Source organism: Oenanthe melanoleuca, chromosome 15 (assembly GCF_029582105.1).
Source record: "Oenanthe melanoleuca isolate GR-GAL-2019-014 chromosome 15, OMel1.0, whole genome shotgun sequence".
NCBI lineage: Eukaryota > Metazoa > Chordata > Aves > Passeriformes > Muscicapidae > Oenanthe > Oenanthe melanoleuca.
Genome location: NC_079349.1, coordinates 11,844,990 through 11,870,924, shown reverse-complemented (window position 1 = coordinate 11,870,924; position 25,935 = coordinate 11,844,990). Strand labels below are relative to the sequence as shown.

The window sequence follows — 25,935 nt, the reverse complement described above, 5'->3', positions numbered from 1 at the left end:
TTTTGGATGGAACATTAAAACAACAAATCCCTGAGCACTTGTTATCAAAGAGCCTGTGGTACTTTCAGCAAGAGCTGGGGTGTCCATCCCACTGTCCTGGATGGCAGCCAGCACACGCCTGCTCTGGGGAAGAGCTGTTTTCCCTTCCCCTCTTCCTCTCCCTCTCCCTTCCCAGCCCATTCCTGCCTCCAGACCGAGCTGTGTCTCAGAACTGGGTGAATCCCTCTGTGTGTGAGGTATATTTGGGTCTTATTTAGATGCAGTATTGGAGAGAGGATCATAAATATCAGCAAAAAGCACATTGTAAAACCACACTCAAACCCTACATCCTTCTCCTCACTGAACAACACACAGGATCCATTACAGAACCACTTTTTCAGAAAGAACTGTCCAGGATTGAGGTTTCTGTCATTTTGAGTAAAACAAAAACCACCCTGAGTTGCTCAGTGTGCCAGAGGATCAAGCAGCAAGCCTGAGAACTGAATTTACATTTATTTTCAGGTTATGTTTCTTCCCTTTGCTTCTGTCCAGCCCTCTGCCAATTGGAAAAAATATTGCCTGAATACACAAATACTGAATGCACAAACACACAAATATTGCCAATGAAAAAGGGGTTGTGAAATTCCAAGTCCACCATAAATAAAAAGGGATCTGGTTTCTGCTCAGGTCAAACCCATCCAATTCAGAGGGTACCTACAAAAGCAGGAATACGCATTTGTGGGGGAACTCATCAAATTAAAGACAACATATGGTACACACTGCTGCAAGTTTGGATTTTATTTCTAAAGTGATGTGGAAAACAAGAATATTTTAAAAGTTTACAAGCCCCAAGGGCACAGTTTCCCAGTGCAAATGTATTGGATTGCCTACTGTAAATATGGCACATAACACTGCAACAACAACAAAAACAATCTGACTGTTAACAAATGCAAGGTCAGCACACTGATACTTGTGCACACAGATAAGTGTTCTGGCTCCATAAATTTCAAGATGAGCTAAGATTTAAAAGGAGCAGCTGAGGGAGACAGACAATCAGAGAAGAAGAAAAAGAGTAAATCAAACACAAAACAGCCAGTTAAAAAAATAAATAAATAAATAAGCAGTTAATATCCATGAATAATGGATGTTTGATTTAAAAGCAGTTTACTCCAATATGATGTAATTTTTGACAATCAGCCAGAGAGACTATTTTTCACGTTCTTGCCAGATAGAAGTCATTGTGGGGAGCTGGGAACACGAGTGCTTCTCTGAGCATGTGGCAAATTGACTTTGGTGCCATCCTAAAGGTGACTTTTCCTGGCAGCCGCGTGCGCCGGGCGATGCCTGCAAACCCCAAGGCAGCCGAGCCCAGCAAAGCCAGCAGGAAAAGCAGCTCCCTGCTCCTCCCATCCAGCACCTGCTGCACGAGTCCCACACAGAGCTAAAGACAAGTGGAGCTGGCTTTTCCCTTTGAAGTTTCCCTGTGCCTGGAGCTGCAGAGTGAGGCTCCAGGCTGGTGGAAGAAGGGGAGCCAAGCGCCGTGCGCCGCTGCCAGCGCACCTGCAGCCCTGGGCGCTGCCAGCCCCGGGCTCTGCCAGCCTGCCAGGGGCTGCCACTGGGCACACGGCTGCTAGGACCTGCTCTGGGGTCACCAGGCTCCTCTGACTCGTGCCTGAAGCCTGGCCTGAGAGCTCCAGGGCCCGTGGGGAGGGTGCTGTGTTTACCCACTGAACCACCCACACACTCAGAAAACCCCTCTGGCCCAGGGACAGGTTTTCCTTAACCAGAGGGAAACCTTCTCCCATGGAGAAGAGAGGCAAGGTGAACCTTACAAACTGAATTAAATCCATTGGTTTCATTCAAGGCACATCCTAGCAGATGCATTTTCTAAACCTGAGGCACCCATCTAAGCTGCTGTGCCAGTTTTGAGGCACTCACACTATAGCACAAACAGGGGAAAAAACAGAATATCCTTAATGTCAGATAATAGAAAGGGATTTATTTATTTGTTGTTTATGTAGTTTTCTATTTCAAATTATTCCTGGTCATTTAGAGTGTTTGATCAATAAATCATGCAAAATTTAGACATGGAAGAGTTCTGGACTCTCTGCTGGTCTCTTCTTCTTGTAGTGGCCAACACAGTTCAGTTCCTCAGAGAGTTCTGCCTCTCTGACTTGGTGCCAAAGAGTTTAGGAAGTAAAAGGTATTAAAAACACCTTTCAACACCTCTCAAGATCTGCTAACACCCTGCAGTCCAGCAGCTCCTCAAAGAGAGACATTTGGACAAGTTCCATCTGTTCAGTCACCAGCAAACTCTGACCTTCTACTGGTATGGAAACAAGAGTTGATAAAGATGAACTGGTTGAAAATTGGGCTCTTTACAAGGGTCATGTAGGCCAACAGAAGTAAAAAAACTCCATTTTTTAAACAAGACAAACTAAGATTAAACAAATGTAAGTCTTTGGAACTCCATGAAAACTGGAGACATTTGACAACAGAAAAGACAAAACAGCTTCTCAATTAGAAGGATAAGGTATAAGTAAGGTTAAAATAAGGTACAAGGAAAGTCAAAATAAGGTATTAGTAAGGTGTAAAAGCTCACATCAAGCAGCCATGACCTAAATCTATCATTCAAAAATGACTATAAATTATGAAACTCAATTTAAAGGATTATTTACTGTTGTCCAGAGAAGCTGTGCCTGCCCCTGGATGCCTGGAAGTTTCAAGGCCAGGCTGGGACAGTGGAAGGTGTCCCTGCAATGGCAGGGGTGGCACTGGATGGGCTTTAAGGCCCCTTCCAACCCAAAACATTCTGGGATTCTGTGATTTAAAACTCATTTTCACTCACTATCAGTTCACAACAGGGGTTAATTCCACTGGATGCACTCACGTTTCCAAGCAGCTGAAGAATTCCATGGAAACATGAAATGTAGGAGCAAACCCAGGCAGTGTTTGCAGGCTGCTGAGAGGAGCCAGGTGAGGTTGAACACCTTTTCTCAAGTACAAACCAATCCACAGCTCCAGAGAGCTGCAAAAGCCACAGCATTAACAAGCAGCACCCAAGAGAGCTGATCTCAGCACCTGCAGCCTTCTGCCTCTGAGCTGGAAAATCATCCCTTCCCTCCTTTCTTCCCCATCCACCAGTCCTGCAATCAGGTTCACAAAGCAACCAAACCCACAATTGAACTGTGCCTGACAATATCTGCAATTAAAATTCTCATTCATGCTGTATGATGTTTCTTTGGTAGAAAAACCCCCAAATCCTACTTTGTTCATTATCTCATATCCCCAAGAATTGCTGAACATGTTAAAAATTTTGAACAGAATTTGAAATAAAGGAGAAAGTTGTGTTTTAGGATTTTTCCCCCTCATCTCAGGAGAATAAAAACCTCTGAATTTCATAGAAATAATCCACAAAGCTCACCTGAGCTATAGCAGGACTTACCTGAGAGCAGATTCAGGGAAGGTTATAAAGGCACCAGCTATGAGAAAAGCTCCAGCCAGACCCAGATTGCATCAGAAACCAGATGATGTCAAGCCTAACATTTATCCTGCTGCCTCCTTATGAGGTTTAGATCCTGCCATGAAGAGGACCAAAGCCAATCTGTGGATTTACTCTCCCCCATGGTGTTTAAACCCACAATTGCCACAGGTGAATGCCCAGCCTTGGTGGTGCTGCAGCAGCTCTGTGATCATGGAACTCCCAACTGCCTGACAGGGGGGATGTGTCACTGGCCTGACATCATCCCTCAAGGAATGTCCCCTGGATGCCCTGGGAACCAGGATTTCCCCATGGGTCATTATCTGGGCTATTTAATTAGCCATAGACAAGCTTAGATGGGAACTCAGAGCTCAGCATTTGGACTTTAAGGGATTTCATGTTGAGTTAGCAAAGCTGAAACAACAAAATCTTTCATAGCTTTACTTCCAAGAAGAGTTCAGGGAGCACTAGAGCAGAAGAACTTTTAGGAAACAGCATCATATTTGGGTTGTCTGGTGCTACTGAAGTGCAAGCTGAACTCCTCAGGGATGAAGTATTTCTGTTTTCCCCTCTCATCTGACAGGAGCCAAGTCTAGGCCACGGATTTGATGTTTCCTCCTCTCCAACATGAAAGTTCCCATAAAATTTATGCTTCAGATCTCGGCTTTGCTGTCAAACGTGGCTAAAATTAGAAAATGATTTGAAAAAAAAAAGGAGAGAGGGAGGAAAAAGATGATTTCCCTAAGTATTTTCATCAGGAAGCGGGTTACTAGGCAGGGATTGCGAGAAGGAAAATAATAACCCAGAGAAAAACAAAGAAAAGCCCAAACTGGGGAGAAACACAGGCAGCAGCCAGTGGGGCTGGAATCCTCCAGGACTGCAGCTCCAGGCTGGAGAGCTCTCCCAGAGCCAGGCTGTCACCGTGTGCCCAGCACAATCAGCCCCTGCAAAGTCCCTGCACGTCTGCGCAGGCCGCTAATTACCATCACAGACATTAGTAATTAATATCCGGCGTGATGTCAGCTGGAGCAGCAGTGCCAAGGCAGTGTCCTTGTCACACCACCCCCTGTCTGGGCCCATCTCACTGATTAGGATGCACCAGGCTTAATGCAATCTGCCAGCAAGAGCCAGGGAGCTCAGGACTAGATTAGGAAAGATGTCCGGCTTTGCTGAGCGGCTTTCGGGGCCTGGGCAGGTTTCTCTGCTCTCTATGATCACTGGGGTAACGCCCCCAAATGAGGCAATTTCACCTCCTCACCTCCCACCTCTGCAGGGAGAAGAGCTGGATCAGGACAGCAAAGGAATTAATAAAGACAGCACAGCTCACAGCATCTCAGCCCTCGAGGTGTTGATGGTGAATGGGGAGTTTAAGGGAATGAGATGCAGGTGCACATGTTTATTCCTTACAGAGGAAGTCCTAAATAAAGCTTTCCCATTCCAGTCACTTGCCAAGGAAAATCCTGCATTTTTACATTACAGACCATTTCCTCCTGAGTGTTCCACTCCTGCTCCCTTCTCCAGCACCCTCCTTCCCTCACTGTGTCAGCCTGAAGCGTGACACGAAAATGGATTGAAACCAGGGAGTGCAAAAGGGAGGCAAGGAGGAGGAAAGGGACAGGAACTCTTCCCAAGGCATCTGGAAACACCAAAATCTCTTCAGTTCGGCCAAACTCTCAATAGCACAGCACAAAAATCACCCTCCTCCTAAGGGTGCTCATTTGCCTGACTCTGCTCAGGATCCCTCACCAGAAAGGCTGAGGGATGGTCTGGGATTTTGGGTTGTATACTGGGGTTTTTAGGTGGGTTTTTGAGATGAGTTCCCCCTGATGCCATTGAGGCAGCACAAACTCAGCTGGGCCTTGCTGAGGAGCAGAGGTTGCAAAGTGAACTCAGCTGGCTGAACAATGATCCCTCACTTCAGCCCAAAGAACACAAAGCAGCATCAGATTATTGCACTGAATTGTCCTCTCTGCTGTCAAAACTGGAGAGCAGGGAAAGAAATCCTCAGCATGAACTCTTTTTTCCTTAATTACAAAGGTATCAAAATCTTACCAGAAAATAACTACAGTACCTGGTTGGGCTCATTCAATAACCAGCCAAAGGTTTTGATGCCAAAGGCTGTTTCATGAGCAGCCACATCGAGGCAGGTGACAGGCTGACCATAGACAGAGTGCAGAATCTTGCCAGGATCTTCTGCTTTCAGGAGATAGACAATGTCCTCTGCAGCTGCCACTGCCACTGCTCTCCCTGGGACATCTGGAACCAGATTAAGGAAGTTGACCTAAAAAGAGCAGACTTTTTATTTTATTTTTGTTTTAATTTATTCTAATACAGTCAAATCATTTGCATCACTAGTGCCACATGCTGAACTGAACAAATTACTCATGTGTCCTGAATCATCTCAGCTATGGATTAATTCCACACAAAGACCAAGTATCAAGCTTATTTCTGAACTGGAAGACTGACTTAACTTTGGAGAGGGGATTAATCAGGAGTGGTTTAAGCCACTTCACACCCTTTAAGTACACTGCTTCCTCCTACAGGAGAGAGGCTGCAAGACTCAGTTATTCCCACACTCCTCCTTTCAAACAAATGCTAATACTCTGAGACAAAATAAAACTTTAGAGAATCACTTTTAATTACAATTCTCAAAACTTCAGTGACAGAAGGTGCAACCTAAAGAAGCTGCATGAGTAGTTACAGCTTCACAAGTGACACTATTAGGCTGCCTGCAATATCCTGCCTCAGAATTAATCAGATAGTGTGGATCTGGAATGAGACCTGGAGTTTCAGCTCCAATTCTATGCGAGAAAACTGATTTACAAAATGAGCCAACTTAGTTTACTGTTGACAAAAAAGAAAAAAAAAAATTAAACCCAGCCAACCTCCTGCACCATATGGACTTGTGTTCATTTTCACTGCTAGCTGAAGCCAGCAGTTCACCCTTGCTCCTCAGGGATGGAAGACTCATCCTTAACCTGCTCCAGAGCCTCAAGCTGGTAACACCCTACTCTAGCTCAGGCTGTAAGAACCATCTTAACCCTACAAAAAATAATGAGTGGATCAGGAGCTCCTGGAAGGAAGCAGAGTAAGCTGGAGACTCACCAATTTCTGGATTTCAAAGGTTGCTGGGGTTTGCCAGAGCCCTTTGTCATCAGGGCTCTCCACCCTGACCTGGAAGCCGGAGGCCGTGGCCACGGCGGCGCCGCCCGGGGCCAGCGCCAAGGCCTGGATGTGCTGGTTGTGCTGGAAGTGATGGATGGGCTCCTGCCCCAGCAGCAGGCTCCAAACACTCACAGTGCCTGAAATGGGAAATGCTGTTAGCTCAGGGTCTGACTGTGACTTGCAAAGAGGGTTTAAACAGCTGCAAATCTGCTGGAACAAAGGAATACATGCAGGACACCTGAGCTTCGGGATGCTCTGGCTCACAGGAAAACTTATGTGCTCTGGGCTGAAGCAGGGGATGTAGAGATGGGATATTGGGAAGGGATTCCTGCCTCTGATGGTGGCACAGCGACCCAGAGCAGCTGTGGCTGCCCCTGGATCCCTGGAAGTGTCCAAGGCCAGGCTGGGGCTTGGAGCAGCCTGGGACAGTGGAAGGTGTCCACTGGATGGGCTTTAAGGTCCCTTCCAACCCAAACCCATCTGTAATTCTGAGATTCTCTATTACTCTGCACCTAATTCCTAATTTCTAACTTTCCAATAAGATTAGTAGCTACCTTGAGGAAAAGTCTTTGATTTTTCTCACATTTCCATGTTTGGAGATCAGATGTAAATGGACATCTGAAATTTTGTTCTATTATAGAAAGGTTCTCAATTACCCCAAAACCAGAGAGGAAGAACCCATACTCTAATTTTAGTCACTTGGCTGCATGATTCACATAATCACAGAATGTCCTAAGATCATGGATCCAGCCCCTGCACAGACACCCCAACACTCCCACCCTGTCCATCCCTGGCAGCTCCTGGAGCTCTGGCAGCCTCGGGGCTGTGCCCATTCCCTGGGGAGCCTGGGCTGTGCCAGCACCTCTGGGGGAAAAACCTTTCCCTGATCTTCACCTAAACTTCCTGACAGCTCCATTCCCTGGGTCCTGTCCCTGGTCACCACACAGAAAAGCTAAAGATTTCAAATCCTAAGCAATAAAGGACTGTAAGTCAAAAGAAAACGTATTTGTAATTGGATTTCTGCCAGCCTGGCTCCCCAGTTCTCTATTTAAAAGCATCATAATCTGAGTAAGAGCAACCTGAGGCAATCAGGAGGGAACAGAAGGGAATTGGAGCCTTCTGGGCCACCTTTGCACTGAATTAAGGAGAAGCAATCTTCCAATATGACAGGCAGGGCTGGAGAAGCCTCCCTTCCAGTGGAGCACGTTAATGATGAAATGATTAATGGCAGCTCTTCCTTCAGAAGGAGACATAAAAGCCCTGACAGACAGCTGTGGATGGGCACCACTGCCAGTTTGCAAACACTCCTCCCCAGTCCCAGAGGAGGTGAAGCAAGAGTGTGGTAATGAAACTGCACATAGTGAAATGGTAGCTAAATGAGTTTAAATTGATTTATGGTAGCTTTTGTAAAGATTATTTGGTATCTGGAAAGTGCTACCAATGTGAAATAATGCAGATAATCCTTAAGATCCCTGTCTAATGGCACTCCCACTGAATATTTATATTCCTCACCATGGGAATGAGTACCATAATGGGGACCATTTTTGTTTTATTAGGGATGAATATTTAAATTAATCTGCTATTTGCCTAAACAATTAGCTGCCTCTGTTTGTTTACACAAAGCCAAAACTGCAATTAGGCTTCCATCAAAAAGATAAGTCCCGACTAAAACTGTCCCGACGGAGTCATAAGGGCTCAGAGCAGAACTCCCCAAAATTACTTCTTAGCATAATGGTAATTATGTTAATTGCTTGAAAGGTAAATAACTGCTGAACTGGGTTTGCAAAGCAGACTCTTCAAACCAGTTAACAAATCCAAGTGGGCAGCACAGGCTGAGGCACCTCCTCCCCAAAACAGCCATGGGGAGTCTGCTGCAGGAGAGATGATGGAGCCAGGCAAAAACAGCCAGCAGTGAGAAAGTGAGAGCAGATAAAGGGGTTTAGAACTGGACTTTTGTGTCACACCATGGATTTGGCTCCCAGGCTCCTCTAAGCAGGAGGATTTTCAATTTTTGTTCAGCAGAAAATTTATCCCAATGAAAGACCAGGTTCATGAAGGGGGAAAGGGAGGATGATTTGCTTTCAGTGAAGCCTTTTGTTTACACATCTCTGTGATGAGCATTTCACTGGGTTTAACAGTGTCTAAATGGACAAAAGTTCTGGAAAATAAAAAAAAATAAATATTCTGACCACGGCAGCAAACTGAGAAACCCAGAGCTCAGGGTTCTGCTCTCTAATTTTGGGCAACAAGTCACTACATCATTCTTATTCTTATTCTTATCCTTATTCTTATCCTTATCCTTATTCTTGCATCTCAAACATAAGAAAGTCTGTCCAAAATAAAAGATTTTAACCAGGTAAACATAGAGTGTGTGACATCTGATACATGATATGGGCAATAAATTCCTAAATAATAAATTCTAAAAAAAAAAGTGACTTGTCACAAATTCACATGTGATGAAGGAGCATAAAGTAAAGAGTATCAAGGAGTGTTCAAAGAATATCCTGAGTTGGAAGGGACCCACAAGGGTGAGGACAGAAGGAAAACAGAAAAAGCACATACTCCACTGGATTTATAAATAGGTAAAGCTGCCATAAGGGCTAAAAGTGCTGCTCAGAATATTCTGCATTTCACTGCAGAAACAACAAAAGGTATTTATGAGTGTGCAAGTCCTTGCAACAGTCAATCATGTTTGGGTAAGAGCAAAAATCCCACACTATTCCAGTTCAGGTTATTAGTGTGGCACTAAAAAAAAAAAAAAAATCAGGCTAAGATTTAGCAGTGCAGATGAGATCACTGCTCTCCACAGTCTGTCTTCCTGCCTTCAGCACTGCCCAGCACCTCATTTCCACAGCAATTCCTCTGCTGAGGTGAAGTTAAGGTTGCAGCCACACGTTATCTTTTTGATTTTTTGTAATACTGAAAACTTACTAGACTTAGAAGGTCATTGAAAAAATTATAAGCAGTGCTTTCACAGCATGCTCAAATCTGCACTGTAATTGTGATTATTCCAACTGAACTCTAACAATAACTCCCCAAAATTATTTAGAATTTTATTTCAGGAGCAAGCAGGAAAGTCATTGTGGCTCAAGAAAAGAAGTGCAAGAAGCTGCTGCTGATGGTGTAAAGCTGACATTCACTGCCCCAGGTTTGACAAAAAAAATTCAACTCCAACCCATATATTTCTGAGTTGTGGCCTGATGAAAGGTCCATTTATTGCTATTCATTCCAGACTGAAAAGTTCTTGGATAAAACACTGAGCATGAGGCTGACTGAACTCCAGATTTTGGGAGCACCACCAGCCTTGCAGAGCTCCTGCTGTGTCAAAGGTGGGAGGCTGCAGCTCCTCTCTCCACCAGCAGGGCTGGCAGCACAAACCACATCCTGCACAAGCAGCTGTTACATCTGCCTTCACACAGGTTCTTCTCTGCCATTAAAGGCAACACATTTGCTACAAAATTAAACAAACCCAAGTATCTCTTTTCCTTTAAACCCCCCTAATCCTCCGACAGGGCAAGGCAGCACAAACACAGAGCAAACAGTGTTAAATCTCATTTGTCAATATTATCCTGGCTGTGTCTGGCAGTGCCACACAGCCTGTCTGAGCCCTCCTGAGCTGGGCACTGCCCACCTGAGCTCGGGGAGCTGGGGATGGGAGGGCTGCATCTGGCTGTGGGAGATCCCAGCTCAGATCCTAAAAACTCCTGCACTGGTTAAAACCAGCATTTGCTGTCGGCTGGTGGCTGCTGCCAGCTTTGGAAGACATGTAAAGCAATTTACATGTGCATTATCTGAAAAAAAAATAATATTTAAAACCCCAGAATTTTGTCTGTGCTGGAGCAGGGGATCCAAATGTGCTCATAGTCATTCACTTCCAAACACAACGGCCTGGGAAGGCCAGAAGGTCCTGAATTCACATCAGCTCCATGATGTTTGCCCTCTTTCAGAGTTGTGGTCTTGCCACCTTGATTTAAACAAAATAAAACTCTTTTTTACCTTTTGAAAACCCTTGGACTTGATGATCCTTGTGGATCCCTTCCAACTCAGGCTATTCTGTGATTCTATGGCTCTTTACAAGTGTTTTGTTTTTTTTACTCCAAAGTGGGAACACTAATTTATTTCCTTATAATTTCAGCTATATCATATCTCTACAAAGTATAAACAGTATAAGAAAAATATGGGTGGAAATGAGCACCAGCCAGGAGTATCAAAACTTGTTGCTGTGACTTTTGAGTTTTTCCCAAAAACATTTCTAGTTGGAGAAGCCAATTTAATCTTAGTTGATACTTGAAGTTCATTAACCAACATTTTACATTTAATTTTCACTACCAGCAGGTCCTGAGGGTACAAAGAGTGAGAGATCAAACCTCAGTGACAACAGCTTTGCCTTCACACTACCACTACACCAGTTCCCACACCAATGTTCCCAGATTTTACCTCCACCTCCCTTCTTCCAGGGATTTCCACACCACACCACCCCTGGACAGTCCCTCAGAGAAGGTACAGACCCTGTTTCATTCCCAGCTTGGAGAATGGGATCACTGGGATGGGAAATCCCACTCCACTCACCCAAACCAAGAGATCTGCACCCACAGCCACCAGTGGGAATAAACATCCCAGCTCCTGCAGTTTTCTAACATTACATTTCTTCCTTCACTCCAGCCAGCCTGGAATGCTCCTGCTCTCCTGGAGCATGTCCTGGCACTCAGGGAAAGGCACCAAACCCTCTGCAAAGAGGATACAGAAGGGAAAACACCCCCAGGCAGCTTCAGGGGCTTCAGAAAGGACAGGAGCACAGAATTGCAAAAGCAGCAGTGCCAGAATTCCCCTCCTGGAGCCTGCAGCAGGCAGAGGCACCTCTGATCCCTGCAGCACCACCCTCCTCTGCTGCCTGCAGCTTGTGAAGGGCCACCAGCTCCTCACAGTGGGTCTGAGGAGGTACAAGCAGGGCTGCACCAGGGTGGCCATGGCATTTAAAGGACAGCAGGAAAAAGTTCTGTTCTCCTGTTGCTGCACATTGTTTTCCAGGCAAACCATGCAACTCCAGAGCGCAGGGGGGAGAGGGATGGCTGAAGTAGACTGCTGTTTCCCAAAAGCTGTGGCTCCCAGCCAAAGGCAGGCAAGCATGGAGCAGATGGAGTCCTGGCAAGGCCTCTCCTGTCCCTGCATTAGCAGCATCTGCTCATTACCCAGAACCCTCGCCTGCTTTATCTAATGCTCCAGGAAAAGCATTTTGATTTGATTCATTTCAGTTCGGTAACGTGCAACACAATTAGTGGTAAAATCAAACTGGAGCACTGCCAGTGCTGACAATAGGAAACAAGGCAGAAGAAATATGAGGCCAGTGGGTTGGAATTCAAAAATCACAACTGTGGCTCGAGTTGCCAAGTCCTGTTGCCCCAGGTGTACACCCAGCACCCCTGCTGAGCGCTGGCACGGGCACAGGGAACTTCACTGGCTGCCCATCCATTCCTCCTGCAGCCCAGGAGCCACAATCCCAGTCTCCTTCAGGGACACTGTGCAGTGACAACCCACTTGGGCCAGGAGGACAAAGCTGTGTCCTTGCTGTGCTGGGGAAGGCAGCTCAGGGCAGAGCAGGGCAGGCTGTGCTCTCAGCCCTTCCCTGGCACGGGAGCCCTGCAGGACCGGGAGCAGCCGATGGTTTTGGGACGAGCCAGGGATTTGCCAGGGAAGTCTAGACTGCCTGACAGCACCACCTCCAACACGAGCAGATGGTTTCTCTGGGTTAGTCAAACTTACAAACAAAGAGGAAAGGGAGCTGGAAAAGTACAACAAAGAACAATCAAACACATTATCTTCAAAGCCGTCCGCTCCCTCCCCAAAATTTTAAATAACTCTTCTCCAGCAAACTGTAAATATGTGCTTTCAGCTTGCAGTTAGTAAACACTGCTAAAATGGGTCTTTTTATCTCCCTATTCCCATAGAAACTAATCTATTCTGACCAAGGCTTCTCAAATCAGAGGAACTGCCATATCATAGAGCCTATTAAAATTTCTGTAAAAGACGCTGAGCTTTATGCAAACTAGTTCAGTCACAGCACTGACAGCAAGGGATATGACAGGCAAAAAACCCAGACAAATTATTAGATTAGTCAGTGGGAAACTAGAAAACAAACAAAAGACCCTCTGCTAGTTGTTGTTTGGCACACTGGAAAAAAAGCCAGCACTTAAACCTGTGCTATAATTTCCTATGACTCGAGTAAATAATATTAATAACATCAGATTTGCTGTTGTCTGAAAATGTTGCCTATTAACAATTTTTACCCACAGAAAACCATCCTGGCCTGATCCAAGCTAGAAAAACAGCTAAGGATGTTGAGAATCTTAAAACACATAAAGCATTTAATTTACTTTTAAAACAAAAGTATGGGTTAGGGATTTTGTTTGGATTATTCACCTTCTGTTTTGTTTTCACCTGTAGAAACGCCAGGATCAAAGATAGCATGTGTACAAACCCCTCTAAACTTACAAATATTCTTTATTTATACCCAGGGAGACATTTTAAGAATCAAATTACACATTTTAAAGAAAGATGATGGGAGTTGAGTTCTGCCTGAACCCCTCAGTTTAGGATCCCAGTTGGCCAGCACTGTCCAAACCTGATTTTTTTAATTGCTGTTCCCACATCCAGAAGATGCTGGTCTCTGGCTCTTGTTGTCCATTATTGAAACCCCCTAAGGATATTTAAAACAATGCACACAACCAGGGTTTTATGAGGGTTTCACTAAATATTAGGTCAAAGCTTTCATTTCTTTAAATCCAAGTATATAATAACAACCCAGCACTACAAACCAACACTTCAGTGCATCCACACACCATGCCAAGAGGGAGAGGGATGGGGATTAATCAGACATCCAAGTTTACCACCATCCCCATAACAAAGCTCCACAGCACCCCAAGGGAGTTTTGGCCAGAGGAGAAGGCTGGTGGAAGAATATTTAATATTTTTATAGCAAAACAAGTTATTTGCTTAAGATAGCTTGGCTGGACTACAGCCTGGCACTCAAGCTTTGTGCAGCAGCTCCAGTAGGAATTAAAGCTCAGTTTTAATGGGTGCAATGTTCCAATGCCTCCTAATGCATTTAGGGTTATTGGCCAACTTTCTCACATAAAAGCAAGAGTGTGCGTGTGTGTGGATACACAGGATTACAGTCACACAAAAAGCTGAGCACAGCTGCTTCATTTTTGTAAAGCCTTTTTTTTTTTTGCTGTTGTTTTAACAGGGAGGAGAGTTGTGGTTGCTCACCGTCCTCGTGGGCTGCCACGGCCAGGGAGCTGTTTATCCTGACAAAGGAGACGTGTGGCGGGGCTCCAGCCCCTGCAGGGGCTGCCACTGCTGCCAGCTCAGGAGCTGTGTAGTCCCAGGTGCGTGTGTCCCACAGCCTCACCTCCCCTGAGCTGTACCTGCAAAACAAGGGCACAGTCACCCCCTGGCATCTGCAGGACTGGCTGCAGCAGGAGGGAGGAACAAGGATGGGGTCAAACTAAACCAGCTTTGCCCATGGTTTGGACTTTGCCCAGGCAGGTAAATGGAAGTGGAGCTGCAAGGAGCAGTGTGGCCAGCAGGAGCAGGGCAGGGATTCCTGCTGGGATTCCTGATGGGTCTGGAACACAAGACCTGTGAGGGAGCTGGGGTTGTTGATCCTGGAGAAAAGGACACTCAGAGGTGACCTTACCACTCTCTACAGCTCCCTGAAAGGTGCCTGTAGCCAGAGGAGGTCAGGCTCTTCTGCAGATAGCCACTGACAGAACCAGAGGACACAGCCTCAAGCTGCACCAAGGGAAGTTTAGGGTAAACATCAGGAAAAAATTCTTCACTGAAAGAGTGACTGGGCACTGGAGTTGTCTGCCCAGGGAGGTGGTAGAGTCCCTGTCCCTGTCACTCAGTGCCATGATTAGCTGCTGGATCACAGATTGGACTTGATGCTCTCAAAGGTCTTTTCCAACCCAGTTCATTCTGTGATCCTGTGACCCACACAACTCAGCTACCACTATCAGCATTCACTTTGCAGCTAACACACAAGGAGAGCCAGGCTCAAGAGGAAAAAGGAAATCAGGAACAAATTACATCATGGCAAAACTTCAAACTGGTTCTTTTCAGTGTTTCAAGACTGCTGGTTGTGTTAAACCAGAACATTTATCTATGTTCATACAAGCACCCACCCAACCAATTGCTCTTTTAGGAAGAAATTTCTTTTCATAGAAGAAACTTCTTGATGTCTCATCAACAGATTACCTACATATCTGAAGACCAATTAATTAAACTAAGTGCTGTCTTTAGAATTAAGGCAGTATTTCTTTCATTGCAGCAAGCTCACCAAAATATCACAAAAACTGTAGTTTAACATCAGCTTGTCAATGAGGAAATAAAGAAACAGAATGAAACTTTTCAGGTAATATTGAATATATCTGAATGAAAGAAGGTTGTTACACAGCAAACAATGGATAAACTGCTCTGGGCCATCTATGCCCGCACAAGACTATTAAAGGAAAAAAAAAAAACCACAGAAAAAGCAGAGAAGCTTCTACAACTGGTCAAAGACCACATTTCAATAATTATTTAAGACCAGTTTTGACAAAACTGTGATAATTAACACGGTCAGACGTTTTCCTCTGGCATAGCTGACACTTGGATTCTTTTGGAAAATCAAAGGTGCTTCCTGCTCTATCACCTTTGTTGTTACATCCTGATTTTTGGGGGAAAAGTATTATGGAAGAGTGATTCTTGTAAGCCTCAGAGGTTTAGTGGTTGGGAATCTGGCTGTGCTGTGCTTATGAGGAAAAAACCAGTTAACTACACAGAAAAGGAATGAAAGGAGGATGTGGGAGTTGCACTCAGGTTTCCCAGTTCTCTGGGCAGTGCCATGCCCAGGGCTCCAGGTACTGGGAGCAGATCACTCCCAACACCTCCTGGTGAAAAGGCTCCAATTTACAGAAGGAATTAAAGTGGCCATGGGGTGGTGAAATCTGTCAGGTACAGAGAGATGCACAGTGTGGAAGTGTGTCCTTGTCACTGCCTCCTCTGCTGTACCTTACAGGGAACACCAGGGAAATGAGAGAACAGGGTGGGACACGAGGCCCAGAGCCCCTCTGAATCCTCCTTTCATTTCCAATTTACAGCAGCACCATTTAAGAAGAACAGACCAAGAAAGAAGCTTCCCCAAAGCAAAATGTTTCATGTTGGGTTAGACACAGAGCAAGGATCAGATCACAACAAATCTCTTCAGTTTGCAAAACTGCACAGGGCTCACTTTGCTTCCAAATCTGCAGATAAACCATAACAGGACAGGTGACTGCACAGATCTGCTGCAGTCCCCTTCAACAAGAGGCACACAGTGTTTTGGAAGCATTTTCATTTTGAGCTGATTTTTGTTTCCTTATGTTAGGGTTGGTTGGGGTCGTGTTTTTGAGCTTCTCCTGACTGCCAAGAGCAGCAGATTCCTCCCAAGAGAAGCAAAAATTCTCTTGTCACTGAAAAGTGAATTTCAGAGGAGACATAAAACACTGGTAGACTGGCCAGAACTCAGTGACAGAAGATTTGTTTTCATCTCTAAATAAACAAGGAAGAACAGCATCTCCTCCTAGTGCAGCTCTCACGTAGAGATGTAAAAAGAAAGATTGAGAGATGGAGGAAAAGGCAGGAGGAGAGACCTAGGGCTGGGTAATTCTCTGCATCTGGCTTCCCTACACAGCCTGGAGCACAAGGGATCCACCAAAAATAACAATGCAGTGACTGCAACCCTGGAATTAGAGATCCAACATCACAGGAGCACAAGAAATCCTTAAATTAATTTTATCTCAGAATTCAAACAAGTCAAAATTTAGTTTGAGCCATTTTTTGTTCACAAAGAACCACCTGAACCACCTCTAAGCCAAGCTCAAACTGGAGCAGCACCACCAAACCCTTCTGGCCATAGGTTTGAAATCAATTTGACCCAGATTCTGATGTTTGTGCTGGGACCTGTTTGGCAGGGTCTGCATCAGCCCACCCTGCAGCCTCCTCTTCATTCCTCCACTCCTGGTGGATCAGTTCATGCTGGAGACTCCCATTGCTGTGCCAAGAAGCTCTCCCAGCCCTTGCCAGGACCTGCAGGACACCAGAGTTGGAACAGTTGTGCCCAGTGGGCTCTGACAGTGCCCAACAACCCCTGAGAGCATCCAGTGACAGAGACCAGGAGAAGCCTGAAAGAGCCCAGCAAACCTCCCCTGTGGCTGCAATTAAAAAAAAAAAAAAAAAAAAAAAAATATCCCAGCAGTACCAGCACAGGAGAAATTCTTCAGGAAGGTTCCTAAGGTTCCCTGCATCCCTCCTCCCCCATTTCTCACCATTCCCATCCTTCCCAGTGCAGCCCCACACAGCAAAGCTGAAGGACTGATGATGTTCCACAAGAGAGTGGTGGGAACACGAGTGGAGCTCCAGGTCTGGGCAGGGAACCAGCCTGGGGAAATGGGAAATATAAACCACTGCCCATTTCCAGTGTGCCCTGGGCCTGCAACAGGACTGAACTGGAAGAATTTCAAACACAGATGAATCCAATTCAGAAGGAAAAAAAAAAAAAAATAAAATTAATGCTGTTGTAAAGAGCACCACACTTTCAATTTGTAACCACAACAAAAGGCTTTTAAACTATTAAAGCACTGGCTTGCTGTAAAAAAAAACAAAAAGGCAGCTTTATTACAGATAATTGGCAAATCTGCCCCATCAATAGAGACGGCTGGAGAGAGGAATACACTGAACTATTTCCAGAAAATTTCAAGATTTCTGTTCATTTCCCACCACAACTTTTACATTTTGCCCTGATAATTTCATTTGAATCACTCAATGAAATAACCCCAGATGCAAGTCCTGCCCAAGAACAAGCCCAGCACTCCAAACCCACTCAGTTACTGATTTTTCTACCAAGATGGCAATGAAATGCTCACTTAGCTTTCTGCTGAGGTGAAAAAAACCCCAAACCAGCTCAAAACTCCCCTCCTGTTTAACACAACAATGATCACATCCAATTTGCTGTGACACCAAGAGCATTCAGCTGCTGCTGTTCCCCTGATGGGTGCCATGAGCTGGTTATTGCATGGCAGGTAAATATTCCAACACCTGACACCACCTGCACTGAGCAGACCCAACAACCCAAGTCCAAGCCCTAAAATAACCCACATCAGAGACCACACCTGCTTCACTGCATTTAGCAAGGCTTGCTCTCCTGAGCACAACAGGGAGCAACAAGAAGCCTGATGCTCACAAGGCCAATTTCCCCCTCTTCTGATACCCCTTCCCTGATTCCTTCCATCCACACCTCACCTGGCTCCCAGCTCTCTCTATTCACAGGCACATTTTTCCTTCTCTGATGTTCAACAGAGCTTCTCCACCCAAAAAACTCAGCTTCTTTGATGGACTCACATTCCATTTTGTCCTTGCTCTTTGGAATATTTCAGAATAGACACATAAGAAGCAGCAGCAGGAGAAGAGACAAGCTGTGTTTTTCTAAATATACTTCTCCTCCATGAGCCCATTCTGTAATTCTGACCAGATATGGATCTAGTTGTAAAAAATTAGCCTGGAGATTCAGCTTAAGCTTTACAGAGATGCATCAAAACCTTCCTGAAATGGAACAACAAAAGGTGGAATGGTGGACCAACAATAGGAGGATATAAAATAGAAAAACTGGGGAAAATTCAATTCATATACAATAAAAATACCTCTCACCAAAAGCATTGTGACTACTTTTTACAGGCAGTAATACCCTAATGAGATGAACATTTTGCTCATGTGCTCTCACATGAGTGAAAGCAGAAGGAGCTGGGGTTAAAAGCTGCTGCTGCTTCCCCAGGATGAATGTCTGGGAAGCAGGTGGTGGAGTGCAGAGCACATGTGGGAGGAAGCAGAGCTGGAGGCTGGGCACAGCTCTAATGAAGTGGTGCTGAAGAGGCAGACGATTTCATAAGGAGAAAAACATCAGGAAACTGGTCAAAACACAGAATCTCATCTGAAAAAGCTCCACTGTGCTGGATAGCAGTAGCCAGAACAAATTTGGGGAAGAGGAGGAGGAGGAGGCTGATCTCTCTCCAGAGCCCCAGATGTCTTTATGGTTGCCTAATGACAATTATACTCAACCAATTAAGACACTGCTATCACAGTTGCATTGTTAGTAAGCCTTTGGCCCTGAGTGTTGATGGCTGTCTAATTAGTGTTTGTGCAAAGTACAACTGCAACTAATATATAAACTGACAAATACACAAAAGAAAAACTGTTAACAGAACATTTTCCAAACAGCAGAGACTCTGCTCATTCAGTCCATGGCAGCAGCAAGCACAAACTGCTTTCCTTCATGGCTGGGGTACTGCTGGCACTGCAGAATTCCACTTCAAACCACAGGGTCAACCAGACCCTTGCTGGGTTTCTGTTCACACAGGATGCTGGTGTCACTCACTTTTGGTGCTGCCTCAAGCACACCCCTCCAGGGCAAGGCTTGCTGCACCAAATCACCAAAGACTTCTGCTAAAACACACCAGAAACCAGTTCACATTTTCCATATTTTCTCTCAAGAGTCTGTAGCAAGGAAAAGGAAGGAGAAAGAACCCCCTTTGTTTCACAGTCAGGTCTGATTACCAGAAGGCAAAGTCTGTTCAGTTCCAGATACCTGCAGTGATCAACAAACCAAAAAAAAAAAAAAAAAAATCCCAACAACTTTGTTTCAGGCAGTCAGTGACCATCTGTTAATACTCAAAAGATCTTATTATGAAGTCTTTACAATGTCAATGCATTTTATTGAAGTCAGTAGGAATTTTGCTGCAGTAACAGTCTCTGTTTAAATGGATGCCTGTTGATAAGCAAGTAAAATAATGAGTATTTTGCATTGTCTTGCTCCAACAAGCATCTCAGAGCTTTCATCCTTATTCCACCAAAAGCAACTCTCCAGTCCTTCATGTGTTTAATTAAGGCATCAGCCAGTGCCCCCCTCAGCAGGCTCAAGAATAAGGCCCAATTAAAGATGCAAACCCAAGCCCAAATGCCTTCAAGTTGGTTCAAATTGCTCCTGAGCTTCATCTTCTCTCCAAGGCTCAAGTGAGACAGGGGTAACTCAATGTCCAATTTCAAAACACCCCTTCATCAGAACCAAGGCACCTTGGGAGGCACCTCAATCACAATTAAAAACACTGGAATTAAAGGGATTCTAGCACCTTCTTTGTACTCCTCTGAAGTGAGAGATGAATGATGGACTGCTCAGAAACATCTACCACAGGGTGAGGTGCCTCAAAACTGGAAGAGGTGAAACTTCCCAATCCTCCCTGCATTCTCATTCCCAGGTATTTGGGTACATTGATTTTGACAACTCTAACCAACAGGTAGCTTGGCTGAGGGATTCCTTGAGGAAAAGATTCAGGAAAAACTAACAGCAGCAGAAAAGAGCTATTTCACATGGCAGAAAGGAATATAAATAGAACACAATGGCCAAAAATAAAACACAAATGGAACAAGGAAGAGAAAATTTCTATTACATAGCAAAAAGCTAAACTATAAAACACAAGGAAAAACAGATGGGGTAAACCAAAACCAGAGTCTGAAACAATCCTAATGCTGGTAGAAGAATGCAGAGTAGGAAATTAATCTCACTAATTTCATCCAAATGTTCTTTTGGGTTGCTTGATATACGAGTGCAGCTATGAAAAATGTGACTAATGTGTCCCAAAATGGATCTGGAAGCACTTTTAGATTTAGCATGTAGGAAATCCATTCTGAGCATCCTGATCAGCTCCCAGACTCTTCTGCTGGAAACCTGACTTTCCAATTTACCAACCCACGCCCATCTGTGGACCCCTCACAGAAACAGAGCTGCAGAGAGCTTCTACCTTCATTTTTAGGGTTTTATTTAGGAAATTATCCCTCAGGAAAGTGGGTTAAGCTGCTGGAGTGTGTAGTTCTGCAGCTCAGCACTGGTATCTGTAACAAAATTAGCATTTCACCATCCTCACTGCTTCTGCCTCACCTTCTATATTAAGTGCATGCAAATGTCATACCAAGGGAACAGAAACAAGCCAAAGGCTTGTATTGTAAGGAAAACATTTTAATGAACATTTATAAAAAGCAGCAACTAGAAAAAGCCAAACTGTTTCTAGTAATTTGATTCTTAAGGCAAAAAATCTCCCATCTCTTAGCTCAAGGTTCCAGTGGCTTGCATCAGCCCAGGCCCAATAATTAAAGCAGCTACTCTACCAAGGAAACAGATTACTGTGGATACAGGAGAAAAAAAATTAACTTTTCCACAAGAATTCAGGAGGAATTATGATGCAATTTGGGAAGGGACTGCTCCATCAGCCCTGTTATGCCATGAAGGACAAACCACAGATAAAACAATGGCTCCAGCTGCAGACAGAGGTGAGAAAACACCACTGGAGGATGCTGCAAATTGATCTGTTTGTTCAGTGTGAAGGAACACAAACTGCAACACACTGCAAGCAGCACAGAGGAGAGGCATCACCTGAACTCCAGACACTGATGGTGACAGCCCCAAGAGCAAAAATGAAATCTTCAAGAAGTTTAGTAGAAAGAAGGATGGGCTGTCTGGCCTTAGGAGAAAAGCAGGATTTACAAGCTCAAAATTACTGCCTGTGCCTGAGAACACTGAGGGCATCACTGAGCACATCCCTGCAGCAGCAAAACCCACAGGTGAGCCAAGAGCTCCAGGGCCAGGCAGGCTGAAAAGCTTCCACTAAGAGTCAGATCAGGCTTCTAGCCTTGCTTTCACCTGAAAGGCTTTTTTCAGGAGCTGACAGAAAAGCCAAGCTGGCTGTCACTGACACAACCTTACCTAAGCCCCTGGTCGTCTGTCACCTGAGCTCTCTGAGCTCATGATGTCATTCCTGGGTTCTAGGGTGAAAAGAGGAGCCCTGACACTGCTCCTTAACAATGATGGGAATGAGTGAAGAGAGTACAAAAGGTTTGGGGAAGGCTGAAGAAAAAAGCAATTATTTTCACCTTCTGCTTTGTTTGACATCCTGGCTCGAAGTCCCAGGGAGGGGAGGGAGAAACCCATGAAAGTTGTGCCATCATGTAAGGGAAATTTAGGCAATTAAACAAGGCAGGGGTTTATTCAGGCTGCTGGAAGTCTTCACTTTGTTAACTTTGATTCATTTTCATTACTAATTAATATTTTGGTTTCCTCAGGTCTGCACACTGAATTAAGATGCAAGAGCTAATAACAAATACCTTGAGAATAACCCACAAGCCCTATAGCAAAAAATCCAAATTAGATGAGAGTTGACATGAAGTTTTCAAAAGTGCAGGAAAGTGTTTTCAAGCCTTTCGGGCTAGTTTCACACATCATTATGGAACTACAGAGAGTGGCAAGCCCAGCTTCTAAAAAGTCATTTGCAGGTCACCTTTGAGCAGGAGCAAAGTGATGGAAGAGAACAAAGGAACTCACCAGAAAGGAGCAGCTACTTGTGTGTACGTGTTGCTAAAAGTGACTTAAACTGAAAGGCCCAAATTGTTTGTGAGTGCTCCCACAACACTCACCAGAATGGAGACAAATGAATAAAATAATTTCAGTATTTAGGATGTCAGCATGAGAAATAAATGTCCAGATTCTCCTAACCACACAGGATATTTAGGAAGTTCTTCCTTAGCTTCCCATTGCCTTTATCGAGCATCACTTGGGGAAGCACCACCTTGTGCCAGGTGTGCTCCACCTGAAAAGGGAGGAAATGTGAATTTGCTGGTTTATCAAGGCAATCAGTAGATTAATCTCACCAGTTCCAACTCTCCAAATCTCAAGGAAAGCTGGCAGTACTTAGTGGGGAAGAAGGAAAACAACTGAAATTAAAATTTCAAGAGCACCCAGGGCTGATTTCCCAATGTGTAAGAGGTACAGGGACTCCTCACAGCATCTGCTAAAATCAGTTTGTGGCCAAGCTCTTCACTAACAGGCCACCACTCAGTCATGGAAAACTGAAGAAAAAAGAAAGGAAAAGATGGTACTTTATAGTGCTGGGTCTTGTGAAGGGTGGGCCTCTTCTGTTTATTCATTTTCAGAGCCACCAGCAGCAGCAGTGAAGCCAGGGTGCTTTTTCTGCAAGCATTAAAAAATTCACACGTCCCCCTCAAAGCCTGCTTGGTGTGGTTTTAGGGGTGAGCTGGAGGTGAGATGGGCACCACCAGCACAAGGCAAGCTCAGCACAGGGCTCAGGAACAGCCACAGGTGAGTATTTCAGAGCCAGTCAGGCAGCAAGTCTCACAGCACACCATGGGCATGGCACACCATGGGATCCTCTGGAATGACAAGGTCAGACAAGGACCAGATGCATGTTCTGAGATCACTCTGTCCAGGAGGATCTAACCTCTGACTACACTGTCAAAAAAAAAGTAGCAAAAAAGTAGCAATTTTACTGTCTGAACATGCATTTACTCAAAAAACCCCCAGATAAATCCAGATTTTATTAAGAGAAAGTGAAGCAATCCAGGCATTCTGCACAGTAACGACAGCATTAGGCACAGTGAGCCTCACCACCAGTAGGAATTTCTAAAAGCCAAGCTATATAATTGCTTTAAGTAAGCTCTGACTTAGGGCTGAAACTCCATTTGAATGGAGGATGAGGGGGAGAACATCATCCCTTTAGAGAAGATCCTTCGAGACGTGTAACTGTAGAAAGGCTGGCGAATACAACATTGATTGGGGGTGAGGTAACCACAAACACCACTGGCTCAAATGAAAAGGGATTCAGGGGCTGACCCAGAAAACAAGCCTGCTAACCACCGGGATGAAATTTTAATGACAAACACAAGAAGCTCTGCGTGCAGGCCAGATTGAATTATCTGATGTCAGGCAGTAACTGTGTGCTGCCTGCACAAAGGGAGCTGCTGCAGGCACCTTCACTCCCAGCTCAGGTTTCACTTCATCAGTCCTTGAGATTCTGCCATCTCCTGGCTTCAGCCTGGGCAGCAGCCTGTGCAAAAGTGGGGAGTGCATGGAACAGGGGCACTTCTGTGCAGGGTACCTTTGCTTCCTTCACACATGAATAAAAAGCTGCCCCTGAACCAGTTCAAACTGTGCCTCTGTAAACTGCACCTGCAGCTGCTGGTTTCAGTCGCTCTGCTCACAATCTGTATGAATTCCCTTTCAGAAAAATTAAAAAGCTCTACAGCAGCTAAAATAAAAATTATTCTATTTTGCAGCAGAGTTTGAAGCAGGAGAGTGAAGATGACAGGTGACCAGTGATTCCAGGCTTGCTCCAAGATTCCCAAACACAGCAACCCAGCATTCCTGCTCTCTCCAACTAGAACTTTATCTGGATGCTGCCAGAAAAAGAATTAAAGATGCTTCTATAAATACATCAGCAATAAAAGGATTGCTAAGGAGAATCTTCATCTTTATTGGATCAGGGAGAAATAGTGACAAAAGATGAGGAAAAGGCTGAGGGAATTAAGGCTTATCCTCAGGGTACCCAGGCTGGAACACAGGAGCAGAATGAAGGCCCCATGATCCAGGGGGAAGTGGTTGGCATCCTGCTGCAGCACTAGGATACAAAATTCCATGGGGTGGATGGGATCCAGCCCAGGGTGCTGAGGGAGAGGGGCAGAGCTCACCCAGACACTTCCCCACTTTTCCCAGCAGGAAAAGTTACAAATATCATTATGAAACTAAGAAGAGTGGCAAGCCCAGCTTCTAAAACATCATTTGCAGGTCACCTTTGAGCAGGAGCAAAGTGATGGAAGAGAACAAAGGAACTCACCAGAAAAGAGCAGCTAGTTGTGTGTAAGTGCTGCTGAAAACGACCTAAACTGAAAGGCCCAAACTGGAGGGTCATGGACCCTCCTTGCCCAGGGCACTGAAGTCAGTGATGCCCTCCAGGAGCTGGGCTGGAAGGAGAATCCAGGGAAAGCTCTCAGCCTGCCCTCAGTGCCAGAACAGCTGGAACAGAACATCAGCAGGGCAGGGTCCTACCCTGGGCCACCACCACCCCAGGGAATGCTAAAAGCCTGGGAGGAGTGGCTGCACAAGCTGGACAAGGTGTGGGGTGCTGGTGACAGCAGCTGGTCACCAGCCCAGCTGTGCCCAGGTGTGCCAGAAGGCCAAGGGCACCTGGGCTGTCCCAGGGCAAGCACTGGGCACTCCTGGGCACCTCCAACCCTCTGTCCAGTTCTGGGCCCCTCAGGACAAAAAGGACCTGGAGGGGCTGGAGCACCAGAAGTGCCTCAGGGAACTATGATCAAAAAACCTGCTTAAAACTGAGCAGCCCTGAGTGTCCAGTGCAGCAACCTGAGACAGAAGAAAGGTGATACCCAGGCCATAGGACAGAAAAACCTTGGGAAATGCAAAATTCTGGGTTAGCAGCACCAGGCCTTGCAAACTCACACACCAGCTCAGACACACAGGTCCCTCTGTGATCACTGATTATTCCCATGCAAAACTGAGCACACAAGTGTTTGTGAAACAGGAGAGAGAATCATTAAATGTAACAGATAATTGATATTTATACTGAGAGGAGAATTGACTTTGTAAACCTCAGCTATTAAATTACTTCTTCAGTACTGAAAGAATGCAACAGTTTGCTATTGATCACCAGATTCATTACACTTTTATGACAAATTTGAAAGCACAATGCCATTAAGTACAATTTTATAAGCTGGGAGAGACAACCCAGTTTTATAAGGGGAGGGTTATGGTTGGATTTGAAAAATAAAAACACAGCAAACAATAAAACCCCAACTAATTCCTTAATATCCTAAATACTTACCAAATGCATATAAAGTATTTCCCTGCATAATTTGCTGATGCCTTTGAAGTTTTAGTTATAACTTGAAGTCTCTCTTGTTTGATATTTACCATTTACCAGATTAAGAGACAAAGCAGAAGGACAAGCAGCAAACAGCAAAGGACATCACATAATTTTTGTGTTCTAATACTCTAAACTTTTCATTTAGTAACCAGGTAAACTCAAACAGCTGAATTCTAATTTCCTCATGTTGTTTTATCAAATACATGCTCACAGCTTCAAAAAGAGATAATCCACTTTGCAGAGAAATTACTGGGAAGTCATTTAAGTGAATGTGACTTTTTCTAAAGGATATACAAATCCAGATTTCCCTCAGTGGTCTCTTACCTACTCACCTATTTTCAAGAACCTGAATTATTTAATTGTATCACACCCCTGATGTAAATTCACCATGAGAATCAGGAGATACTGGAGGAACTGGAGGACCAATGTGAAAAGAGTGTGTGCAACTGTGAGAACCCAATCTCTGTAATACACCAAGCCAAAATATGCACTATTTAATACTTCAGAAATGGAATT

General features: G+C 44.8%; 1 protein-coding gene across 1 annotated transcript in view; it reads right to left on the bottom strand.

Moving 5' to 3' along the window:
- Positions 1-25,935, bottom strand: part of FBXW8 (F-box and WD repeat domain containing 8) — a 52,082-nt gene that overhangs the window by 13,649 nt on the left and 12,498 nt on the right. Inside the window, exons 5-7 of the mRNA XM_056504418.1 lie at positions 13,892-14,049; positions 6,566-6,762; positions 5,532-5,741 (exon numbers count right to left, since the gene is read on the bottom strand). Of these exons, the coding sequence (XP_056360393.1) occupies positions 5,532-5,741; positions 6,566-6,762; positions 13,892-14,049 (565 nt within the window). The remainder of the gene's footprint in view (positions 1-5,531; positions 5,742-6,565; positions 6,763-13,891; positions 14,050-25,935) is intronic.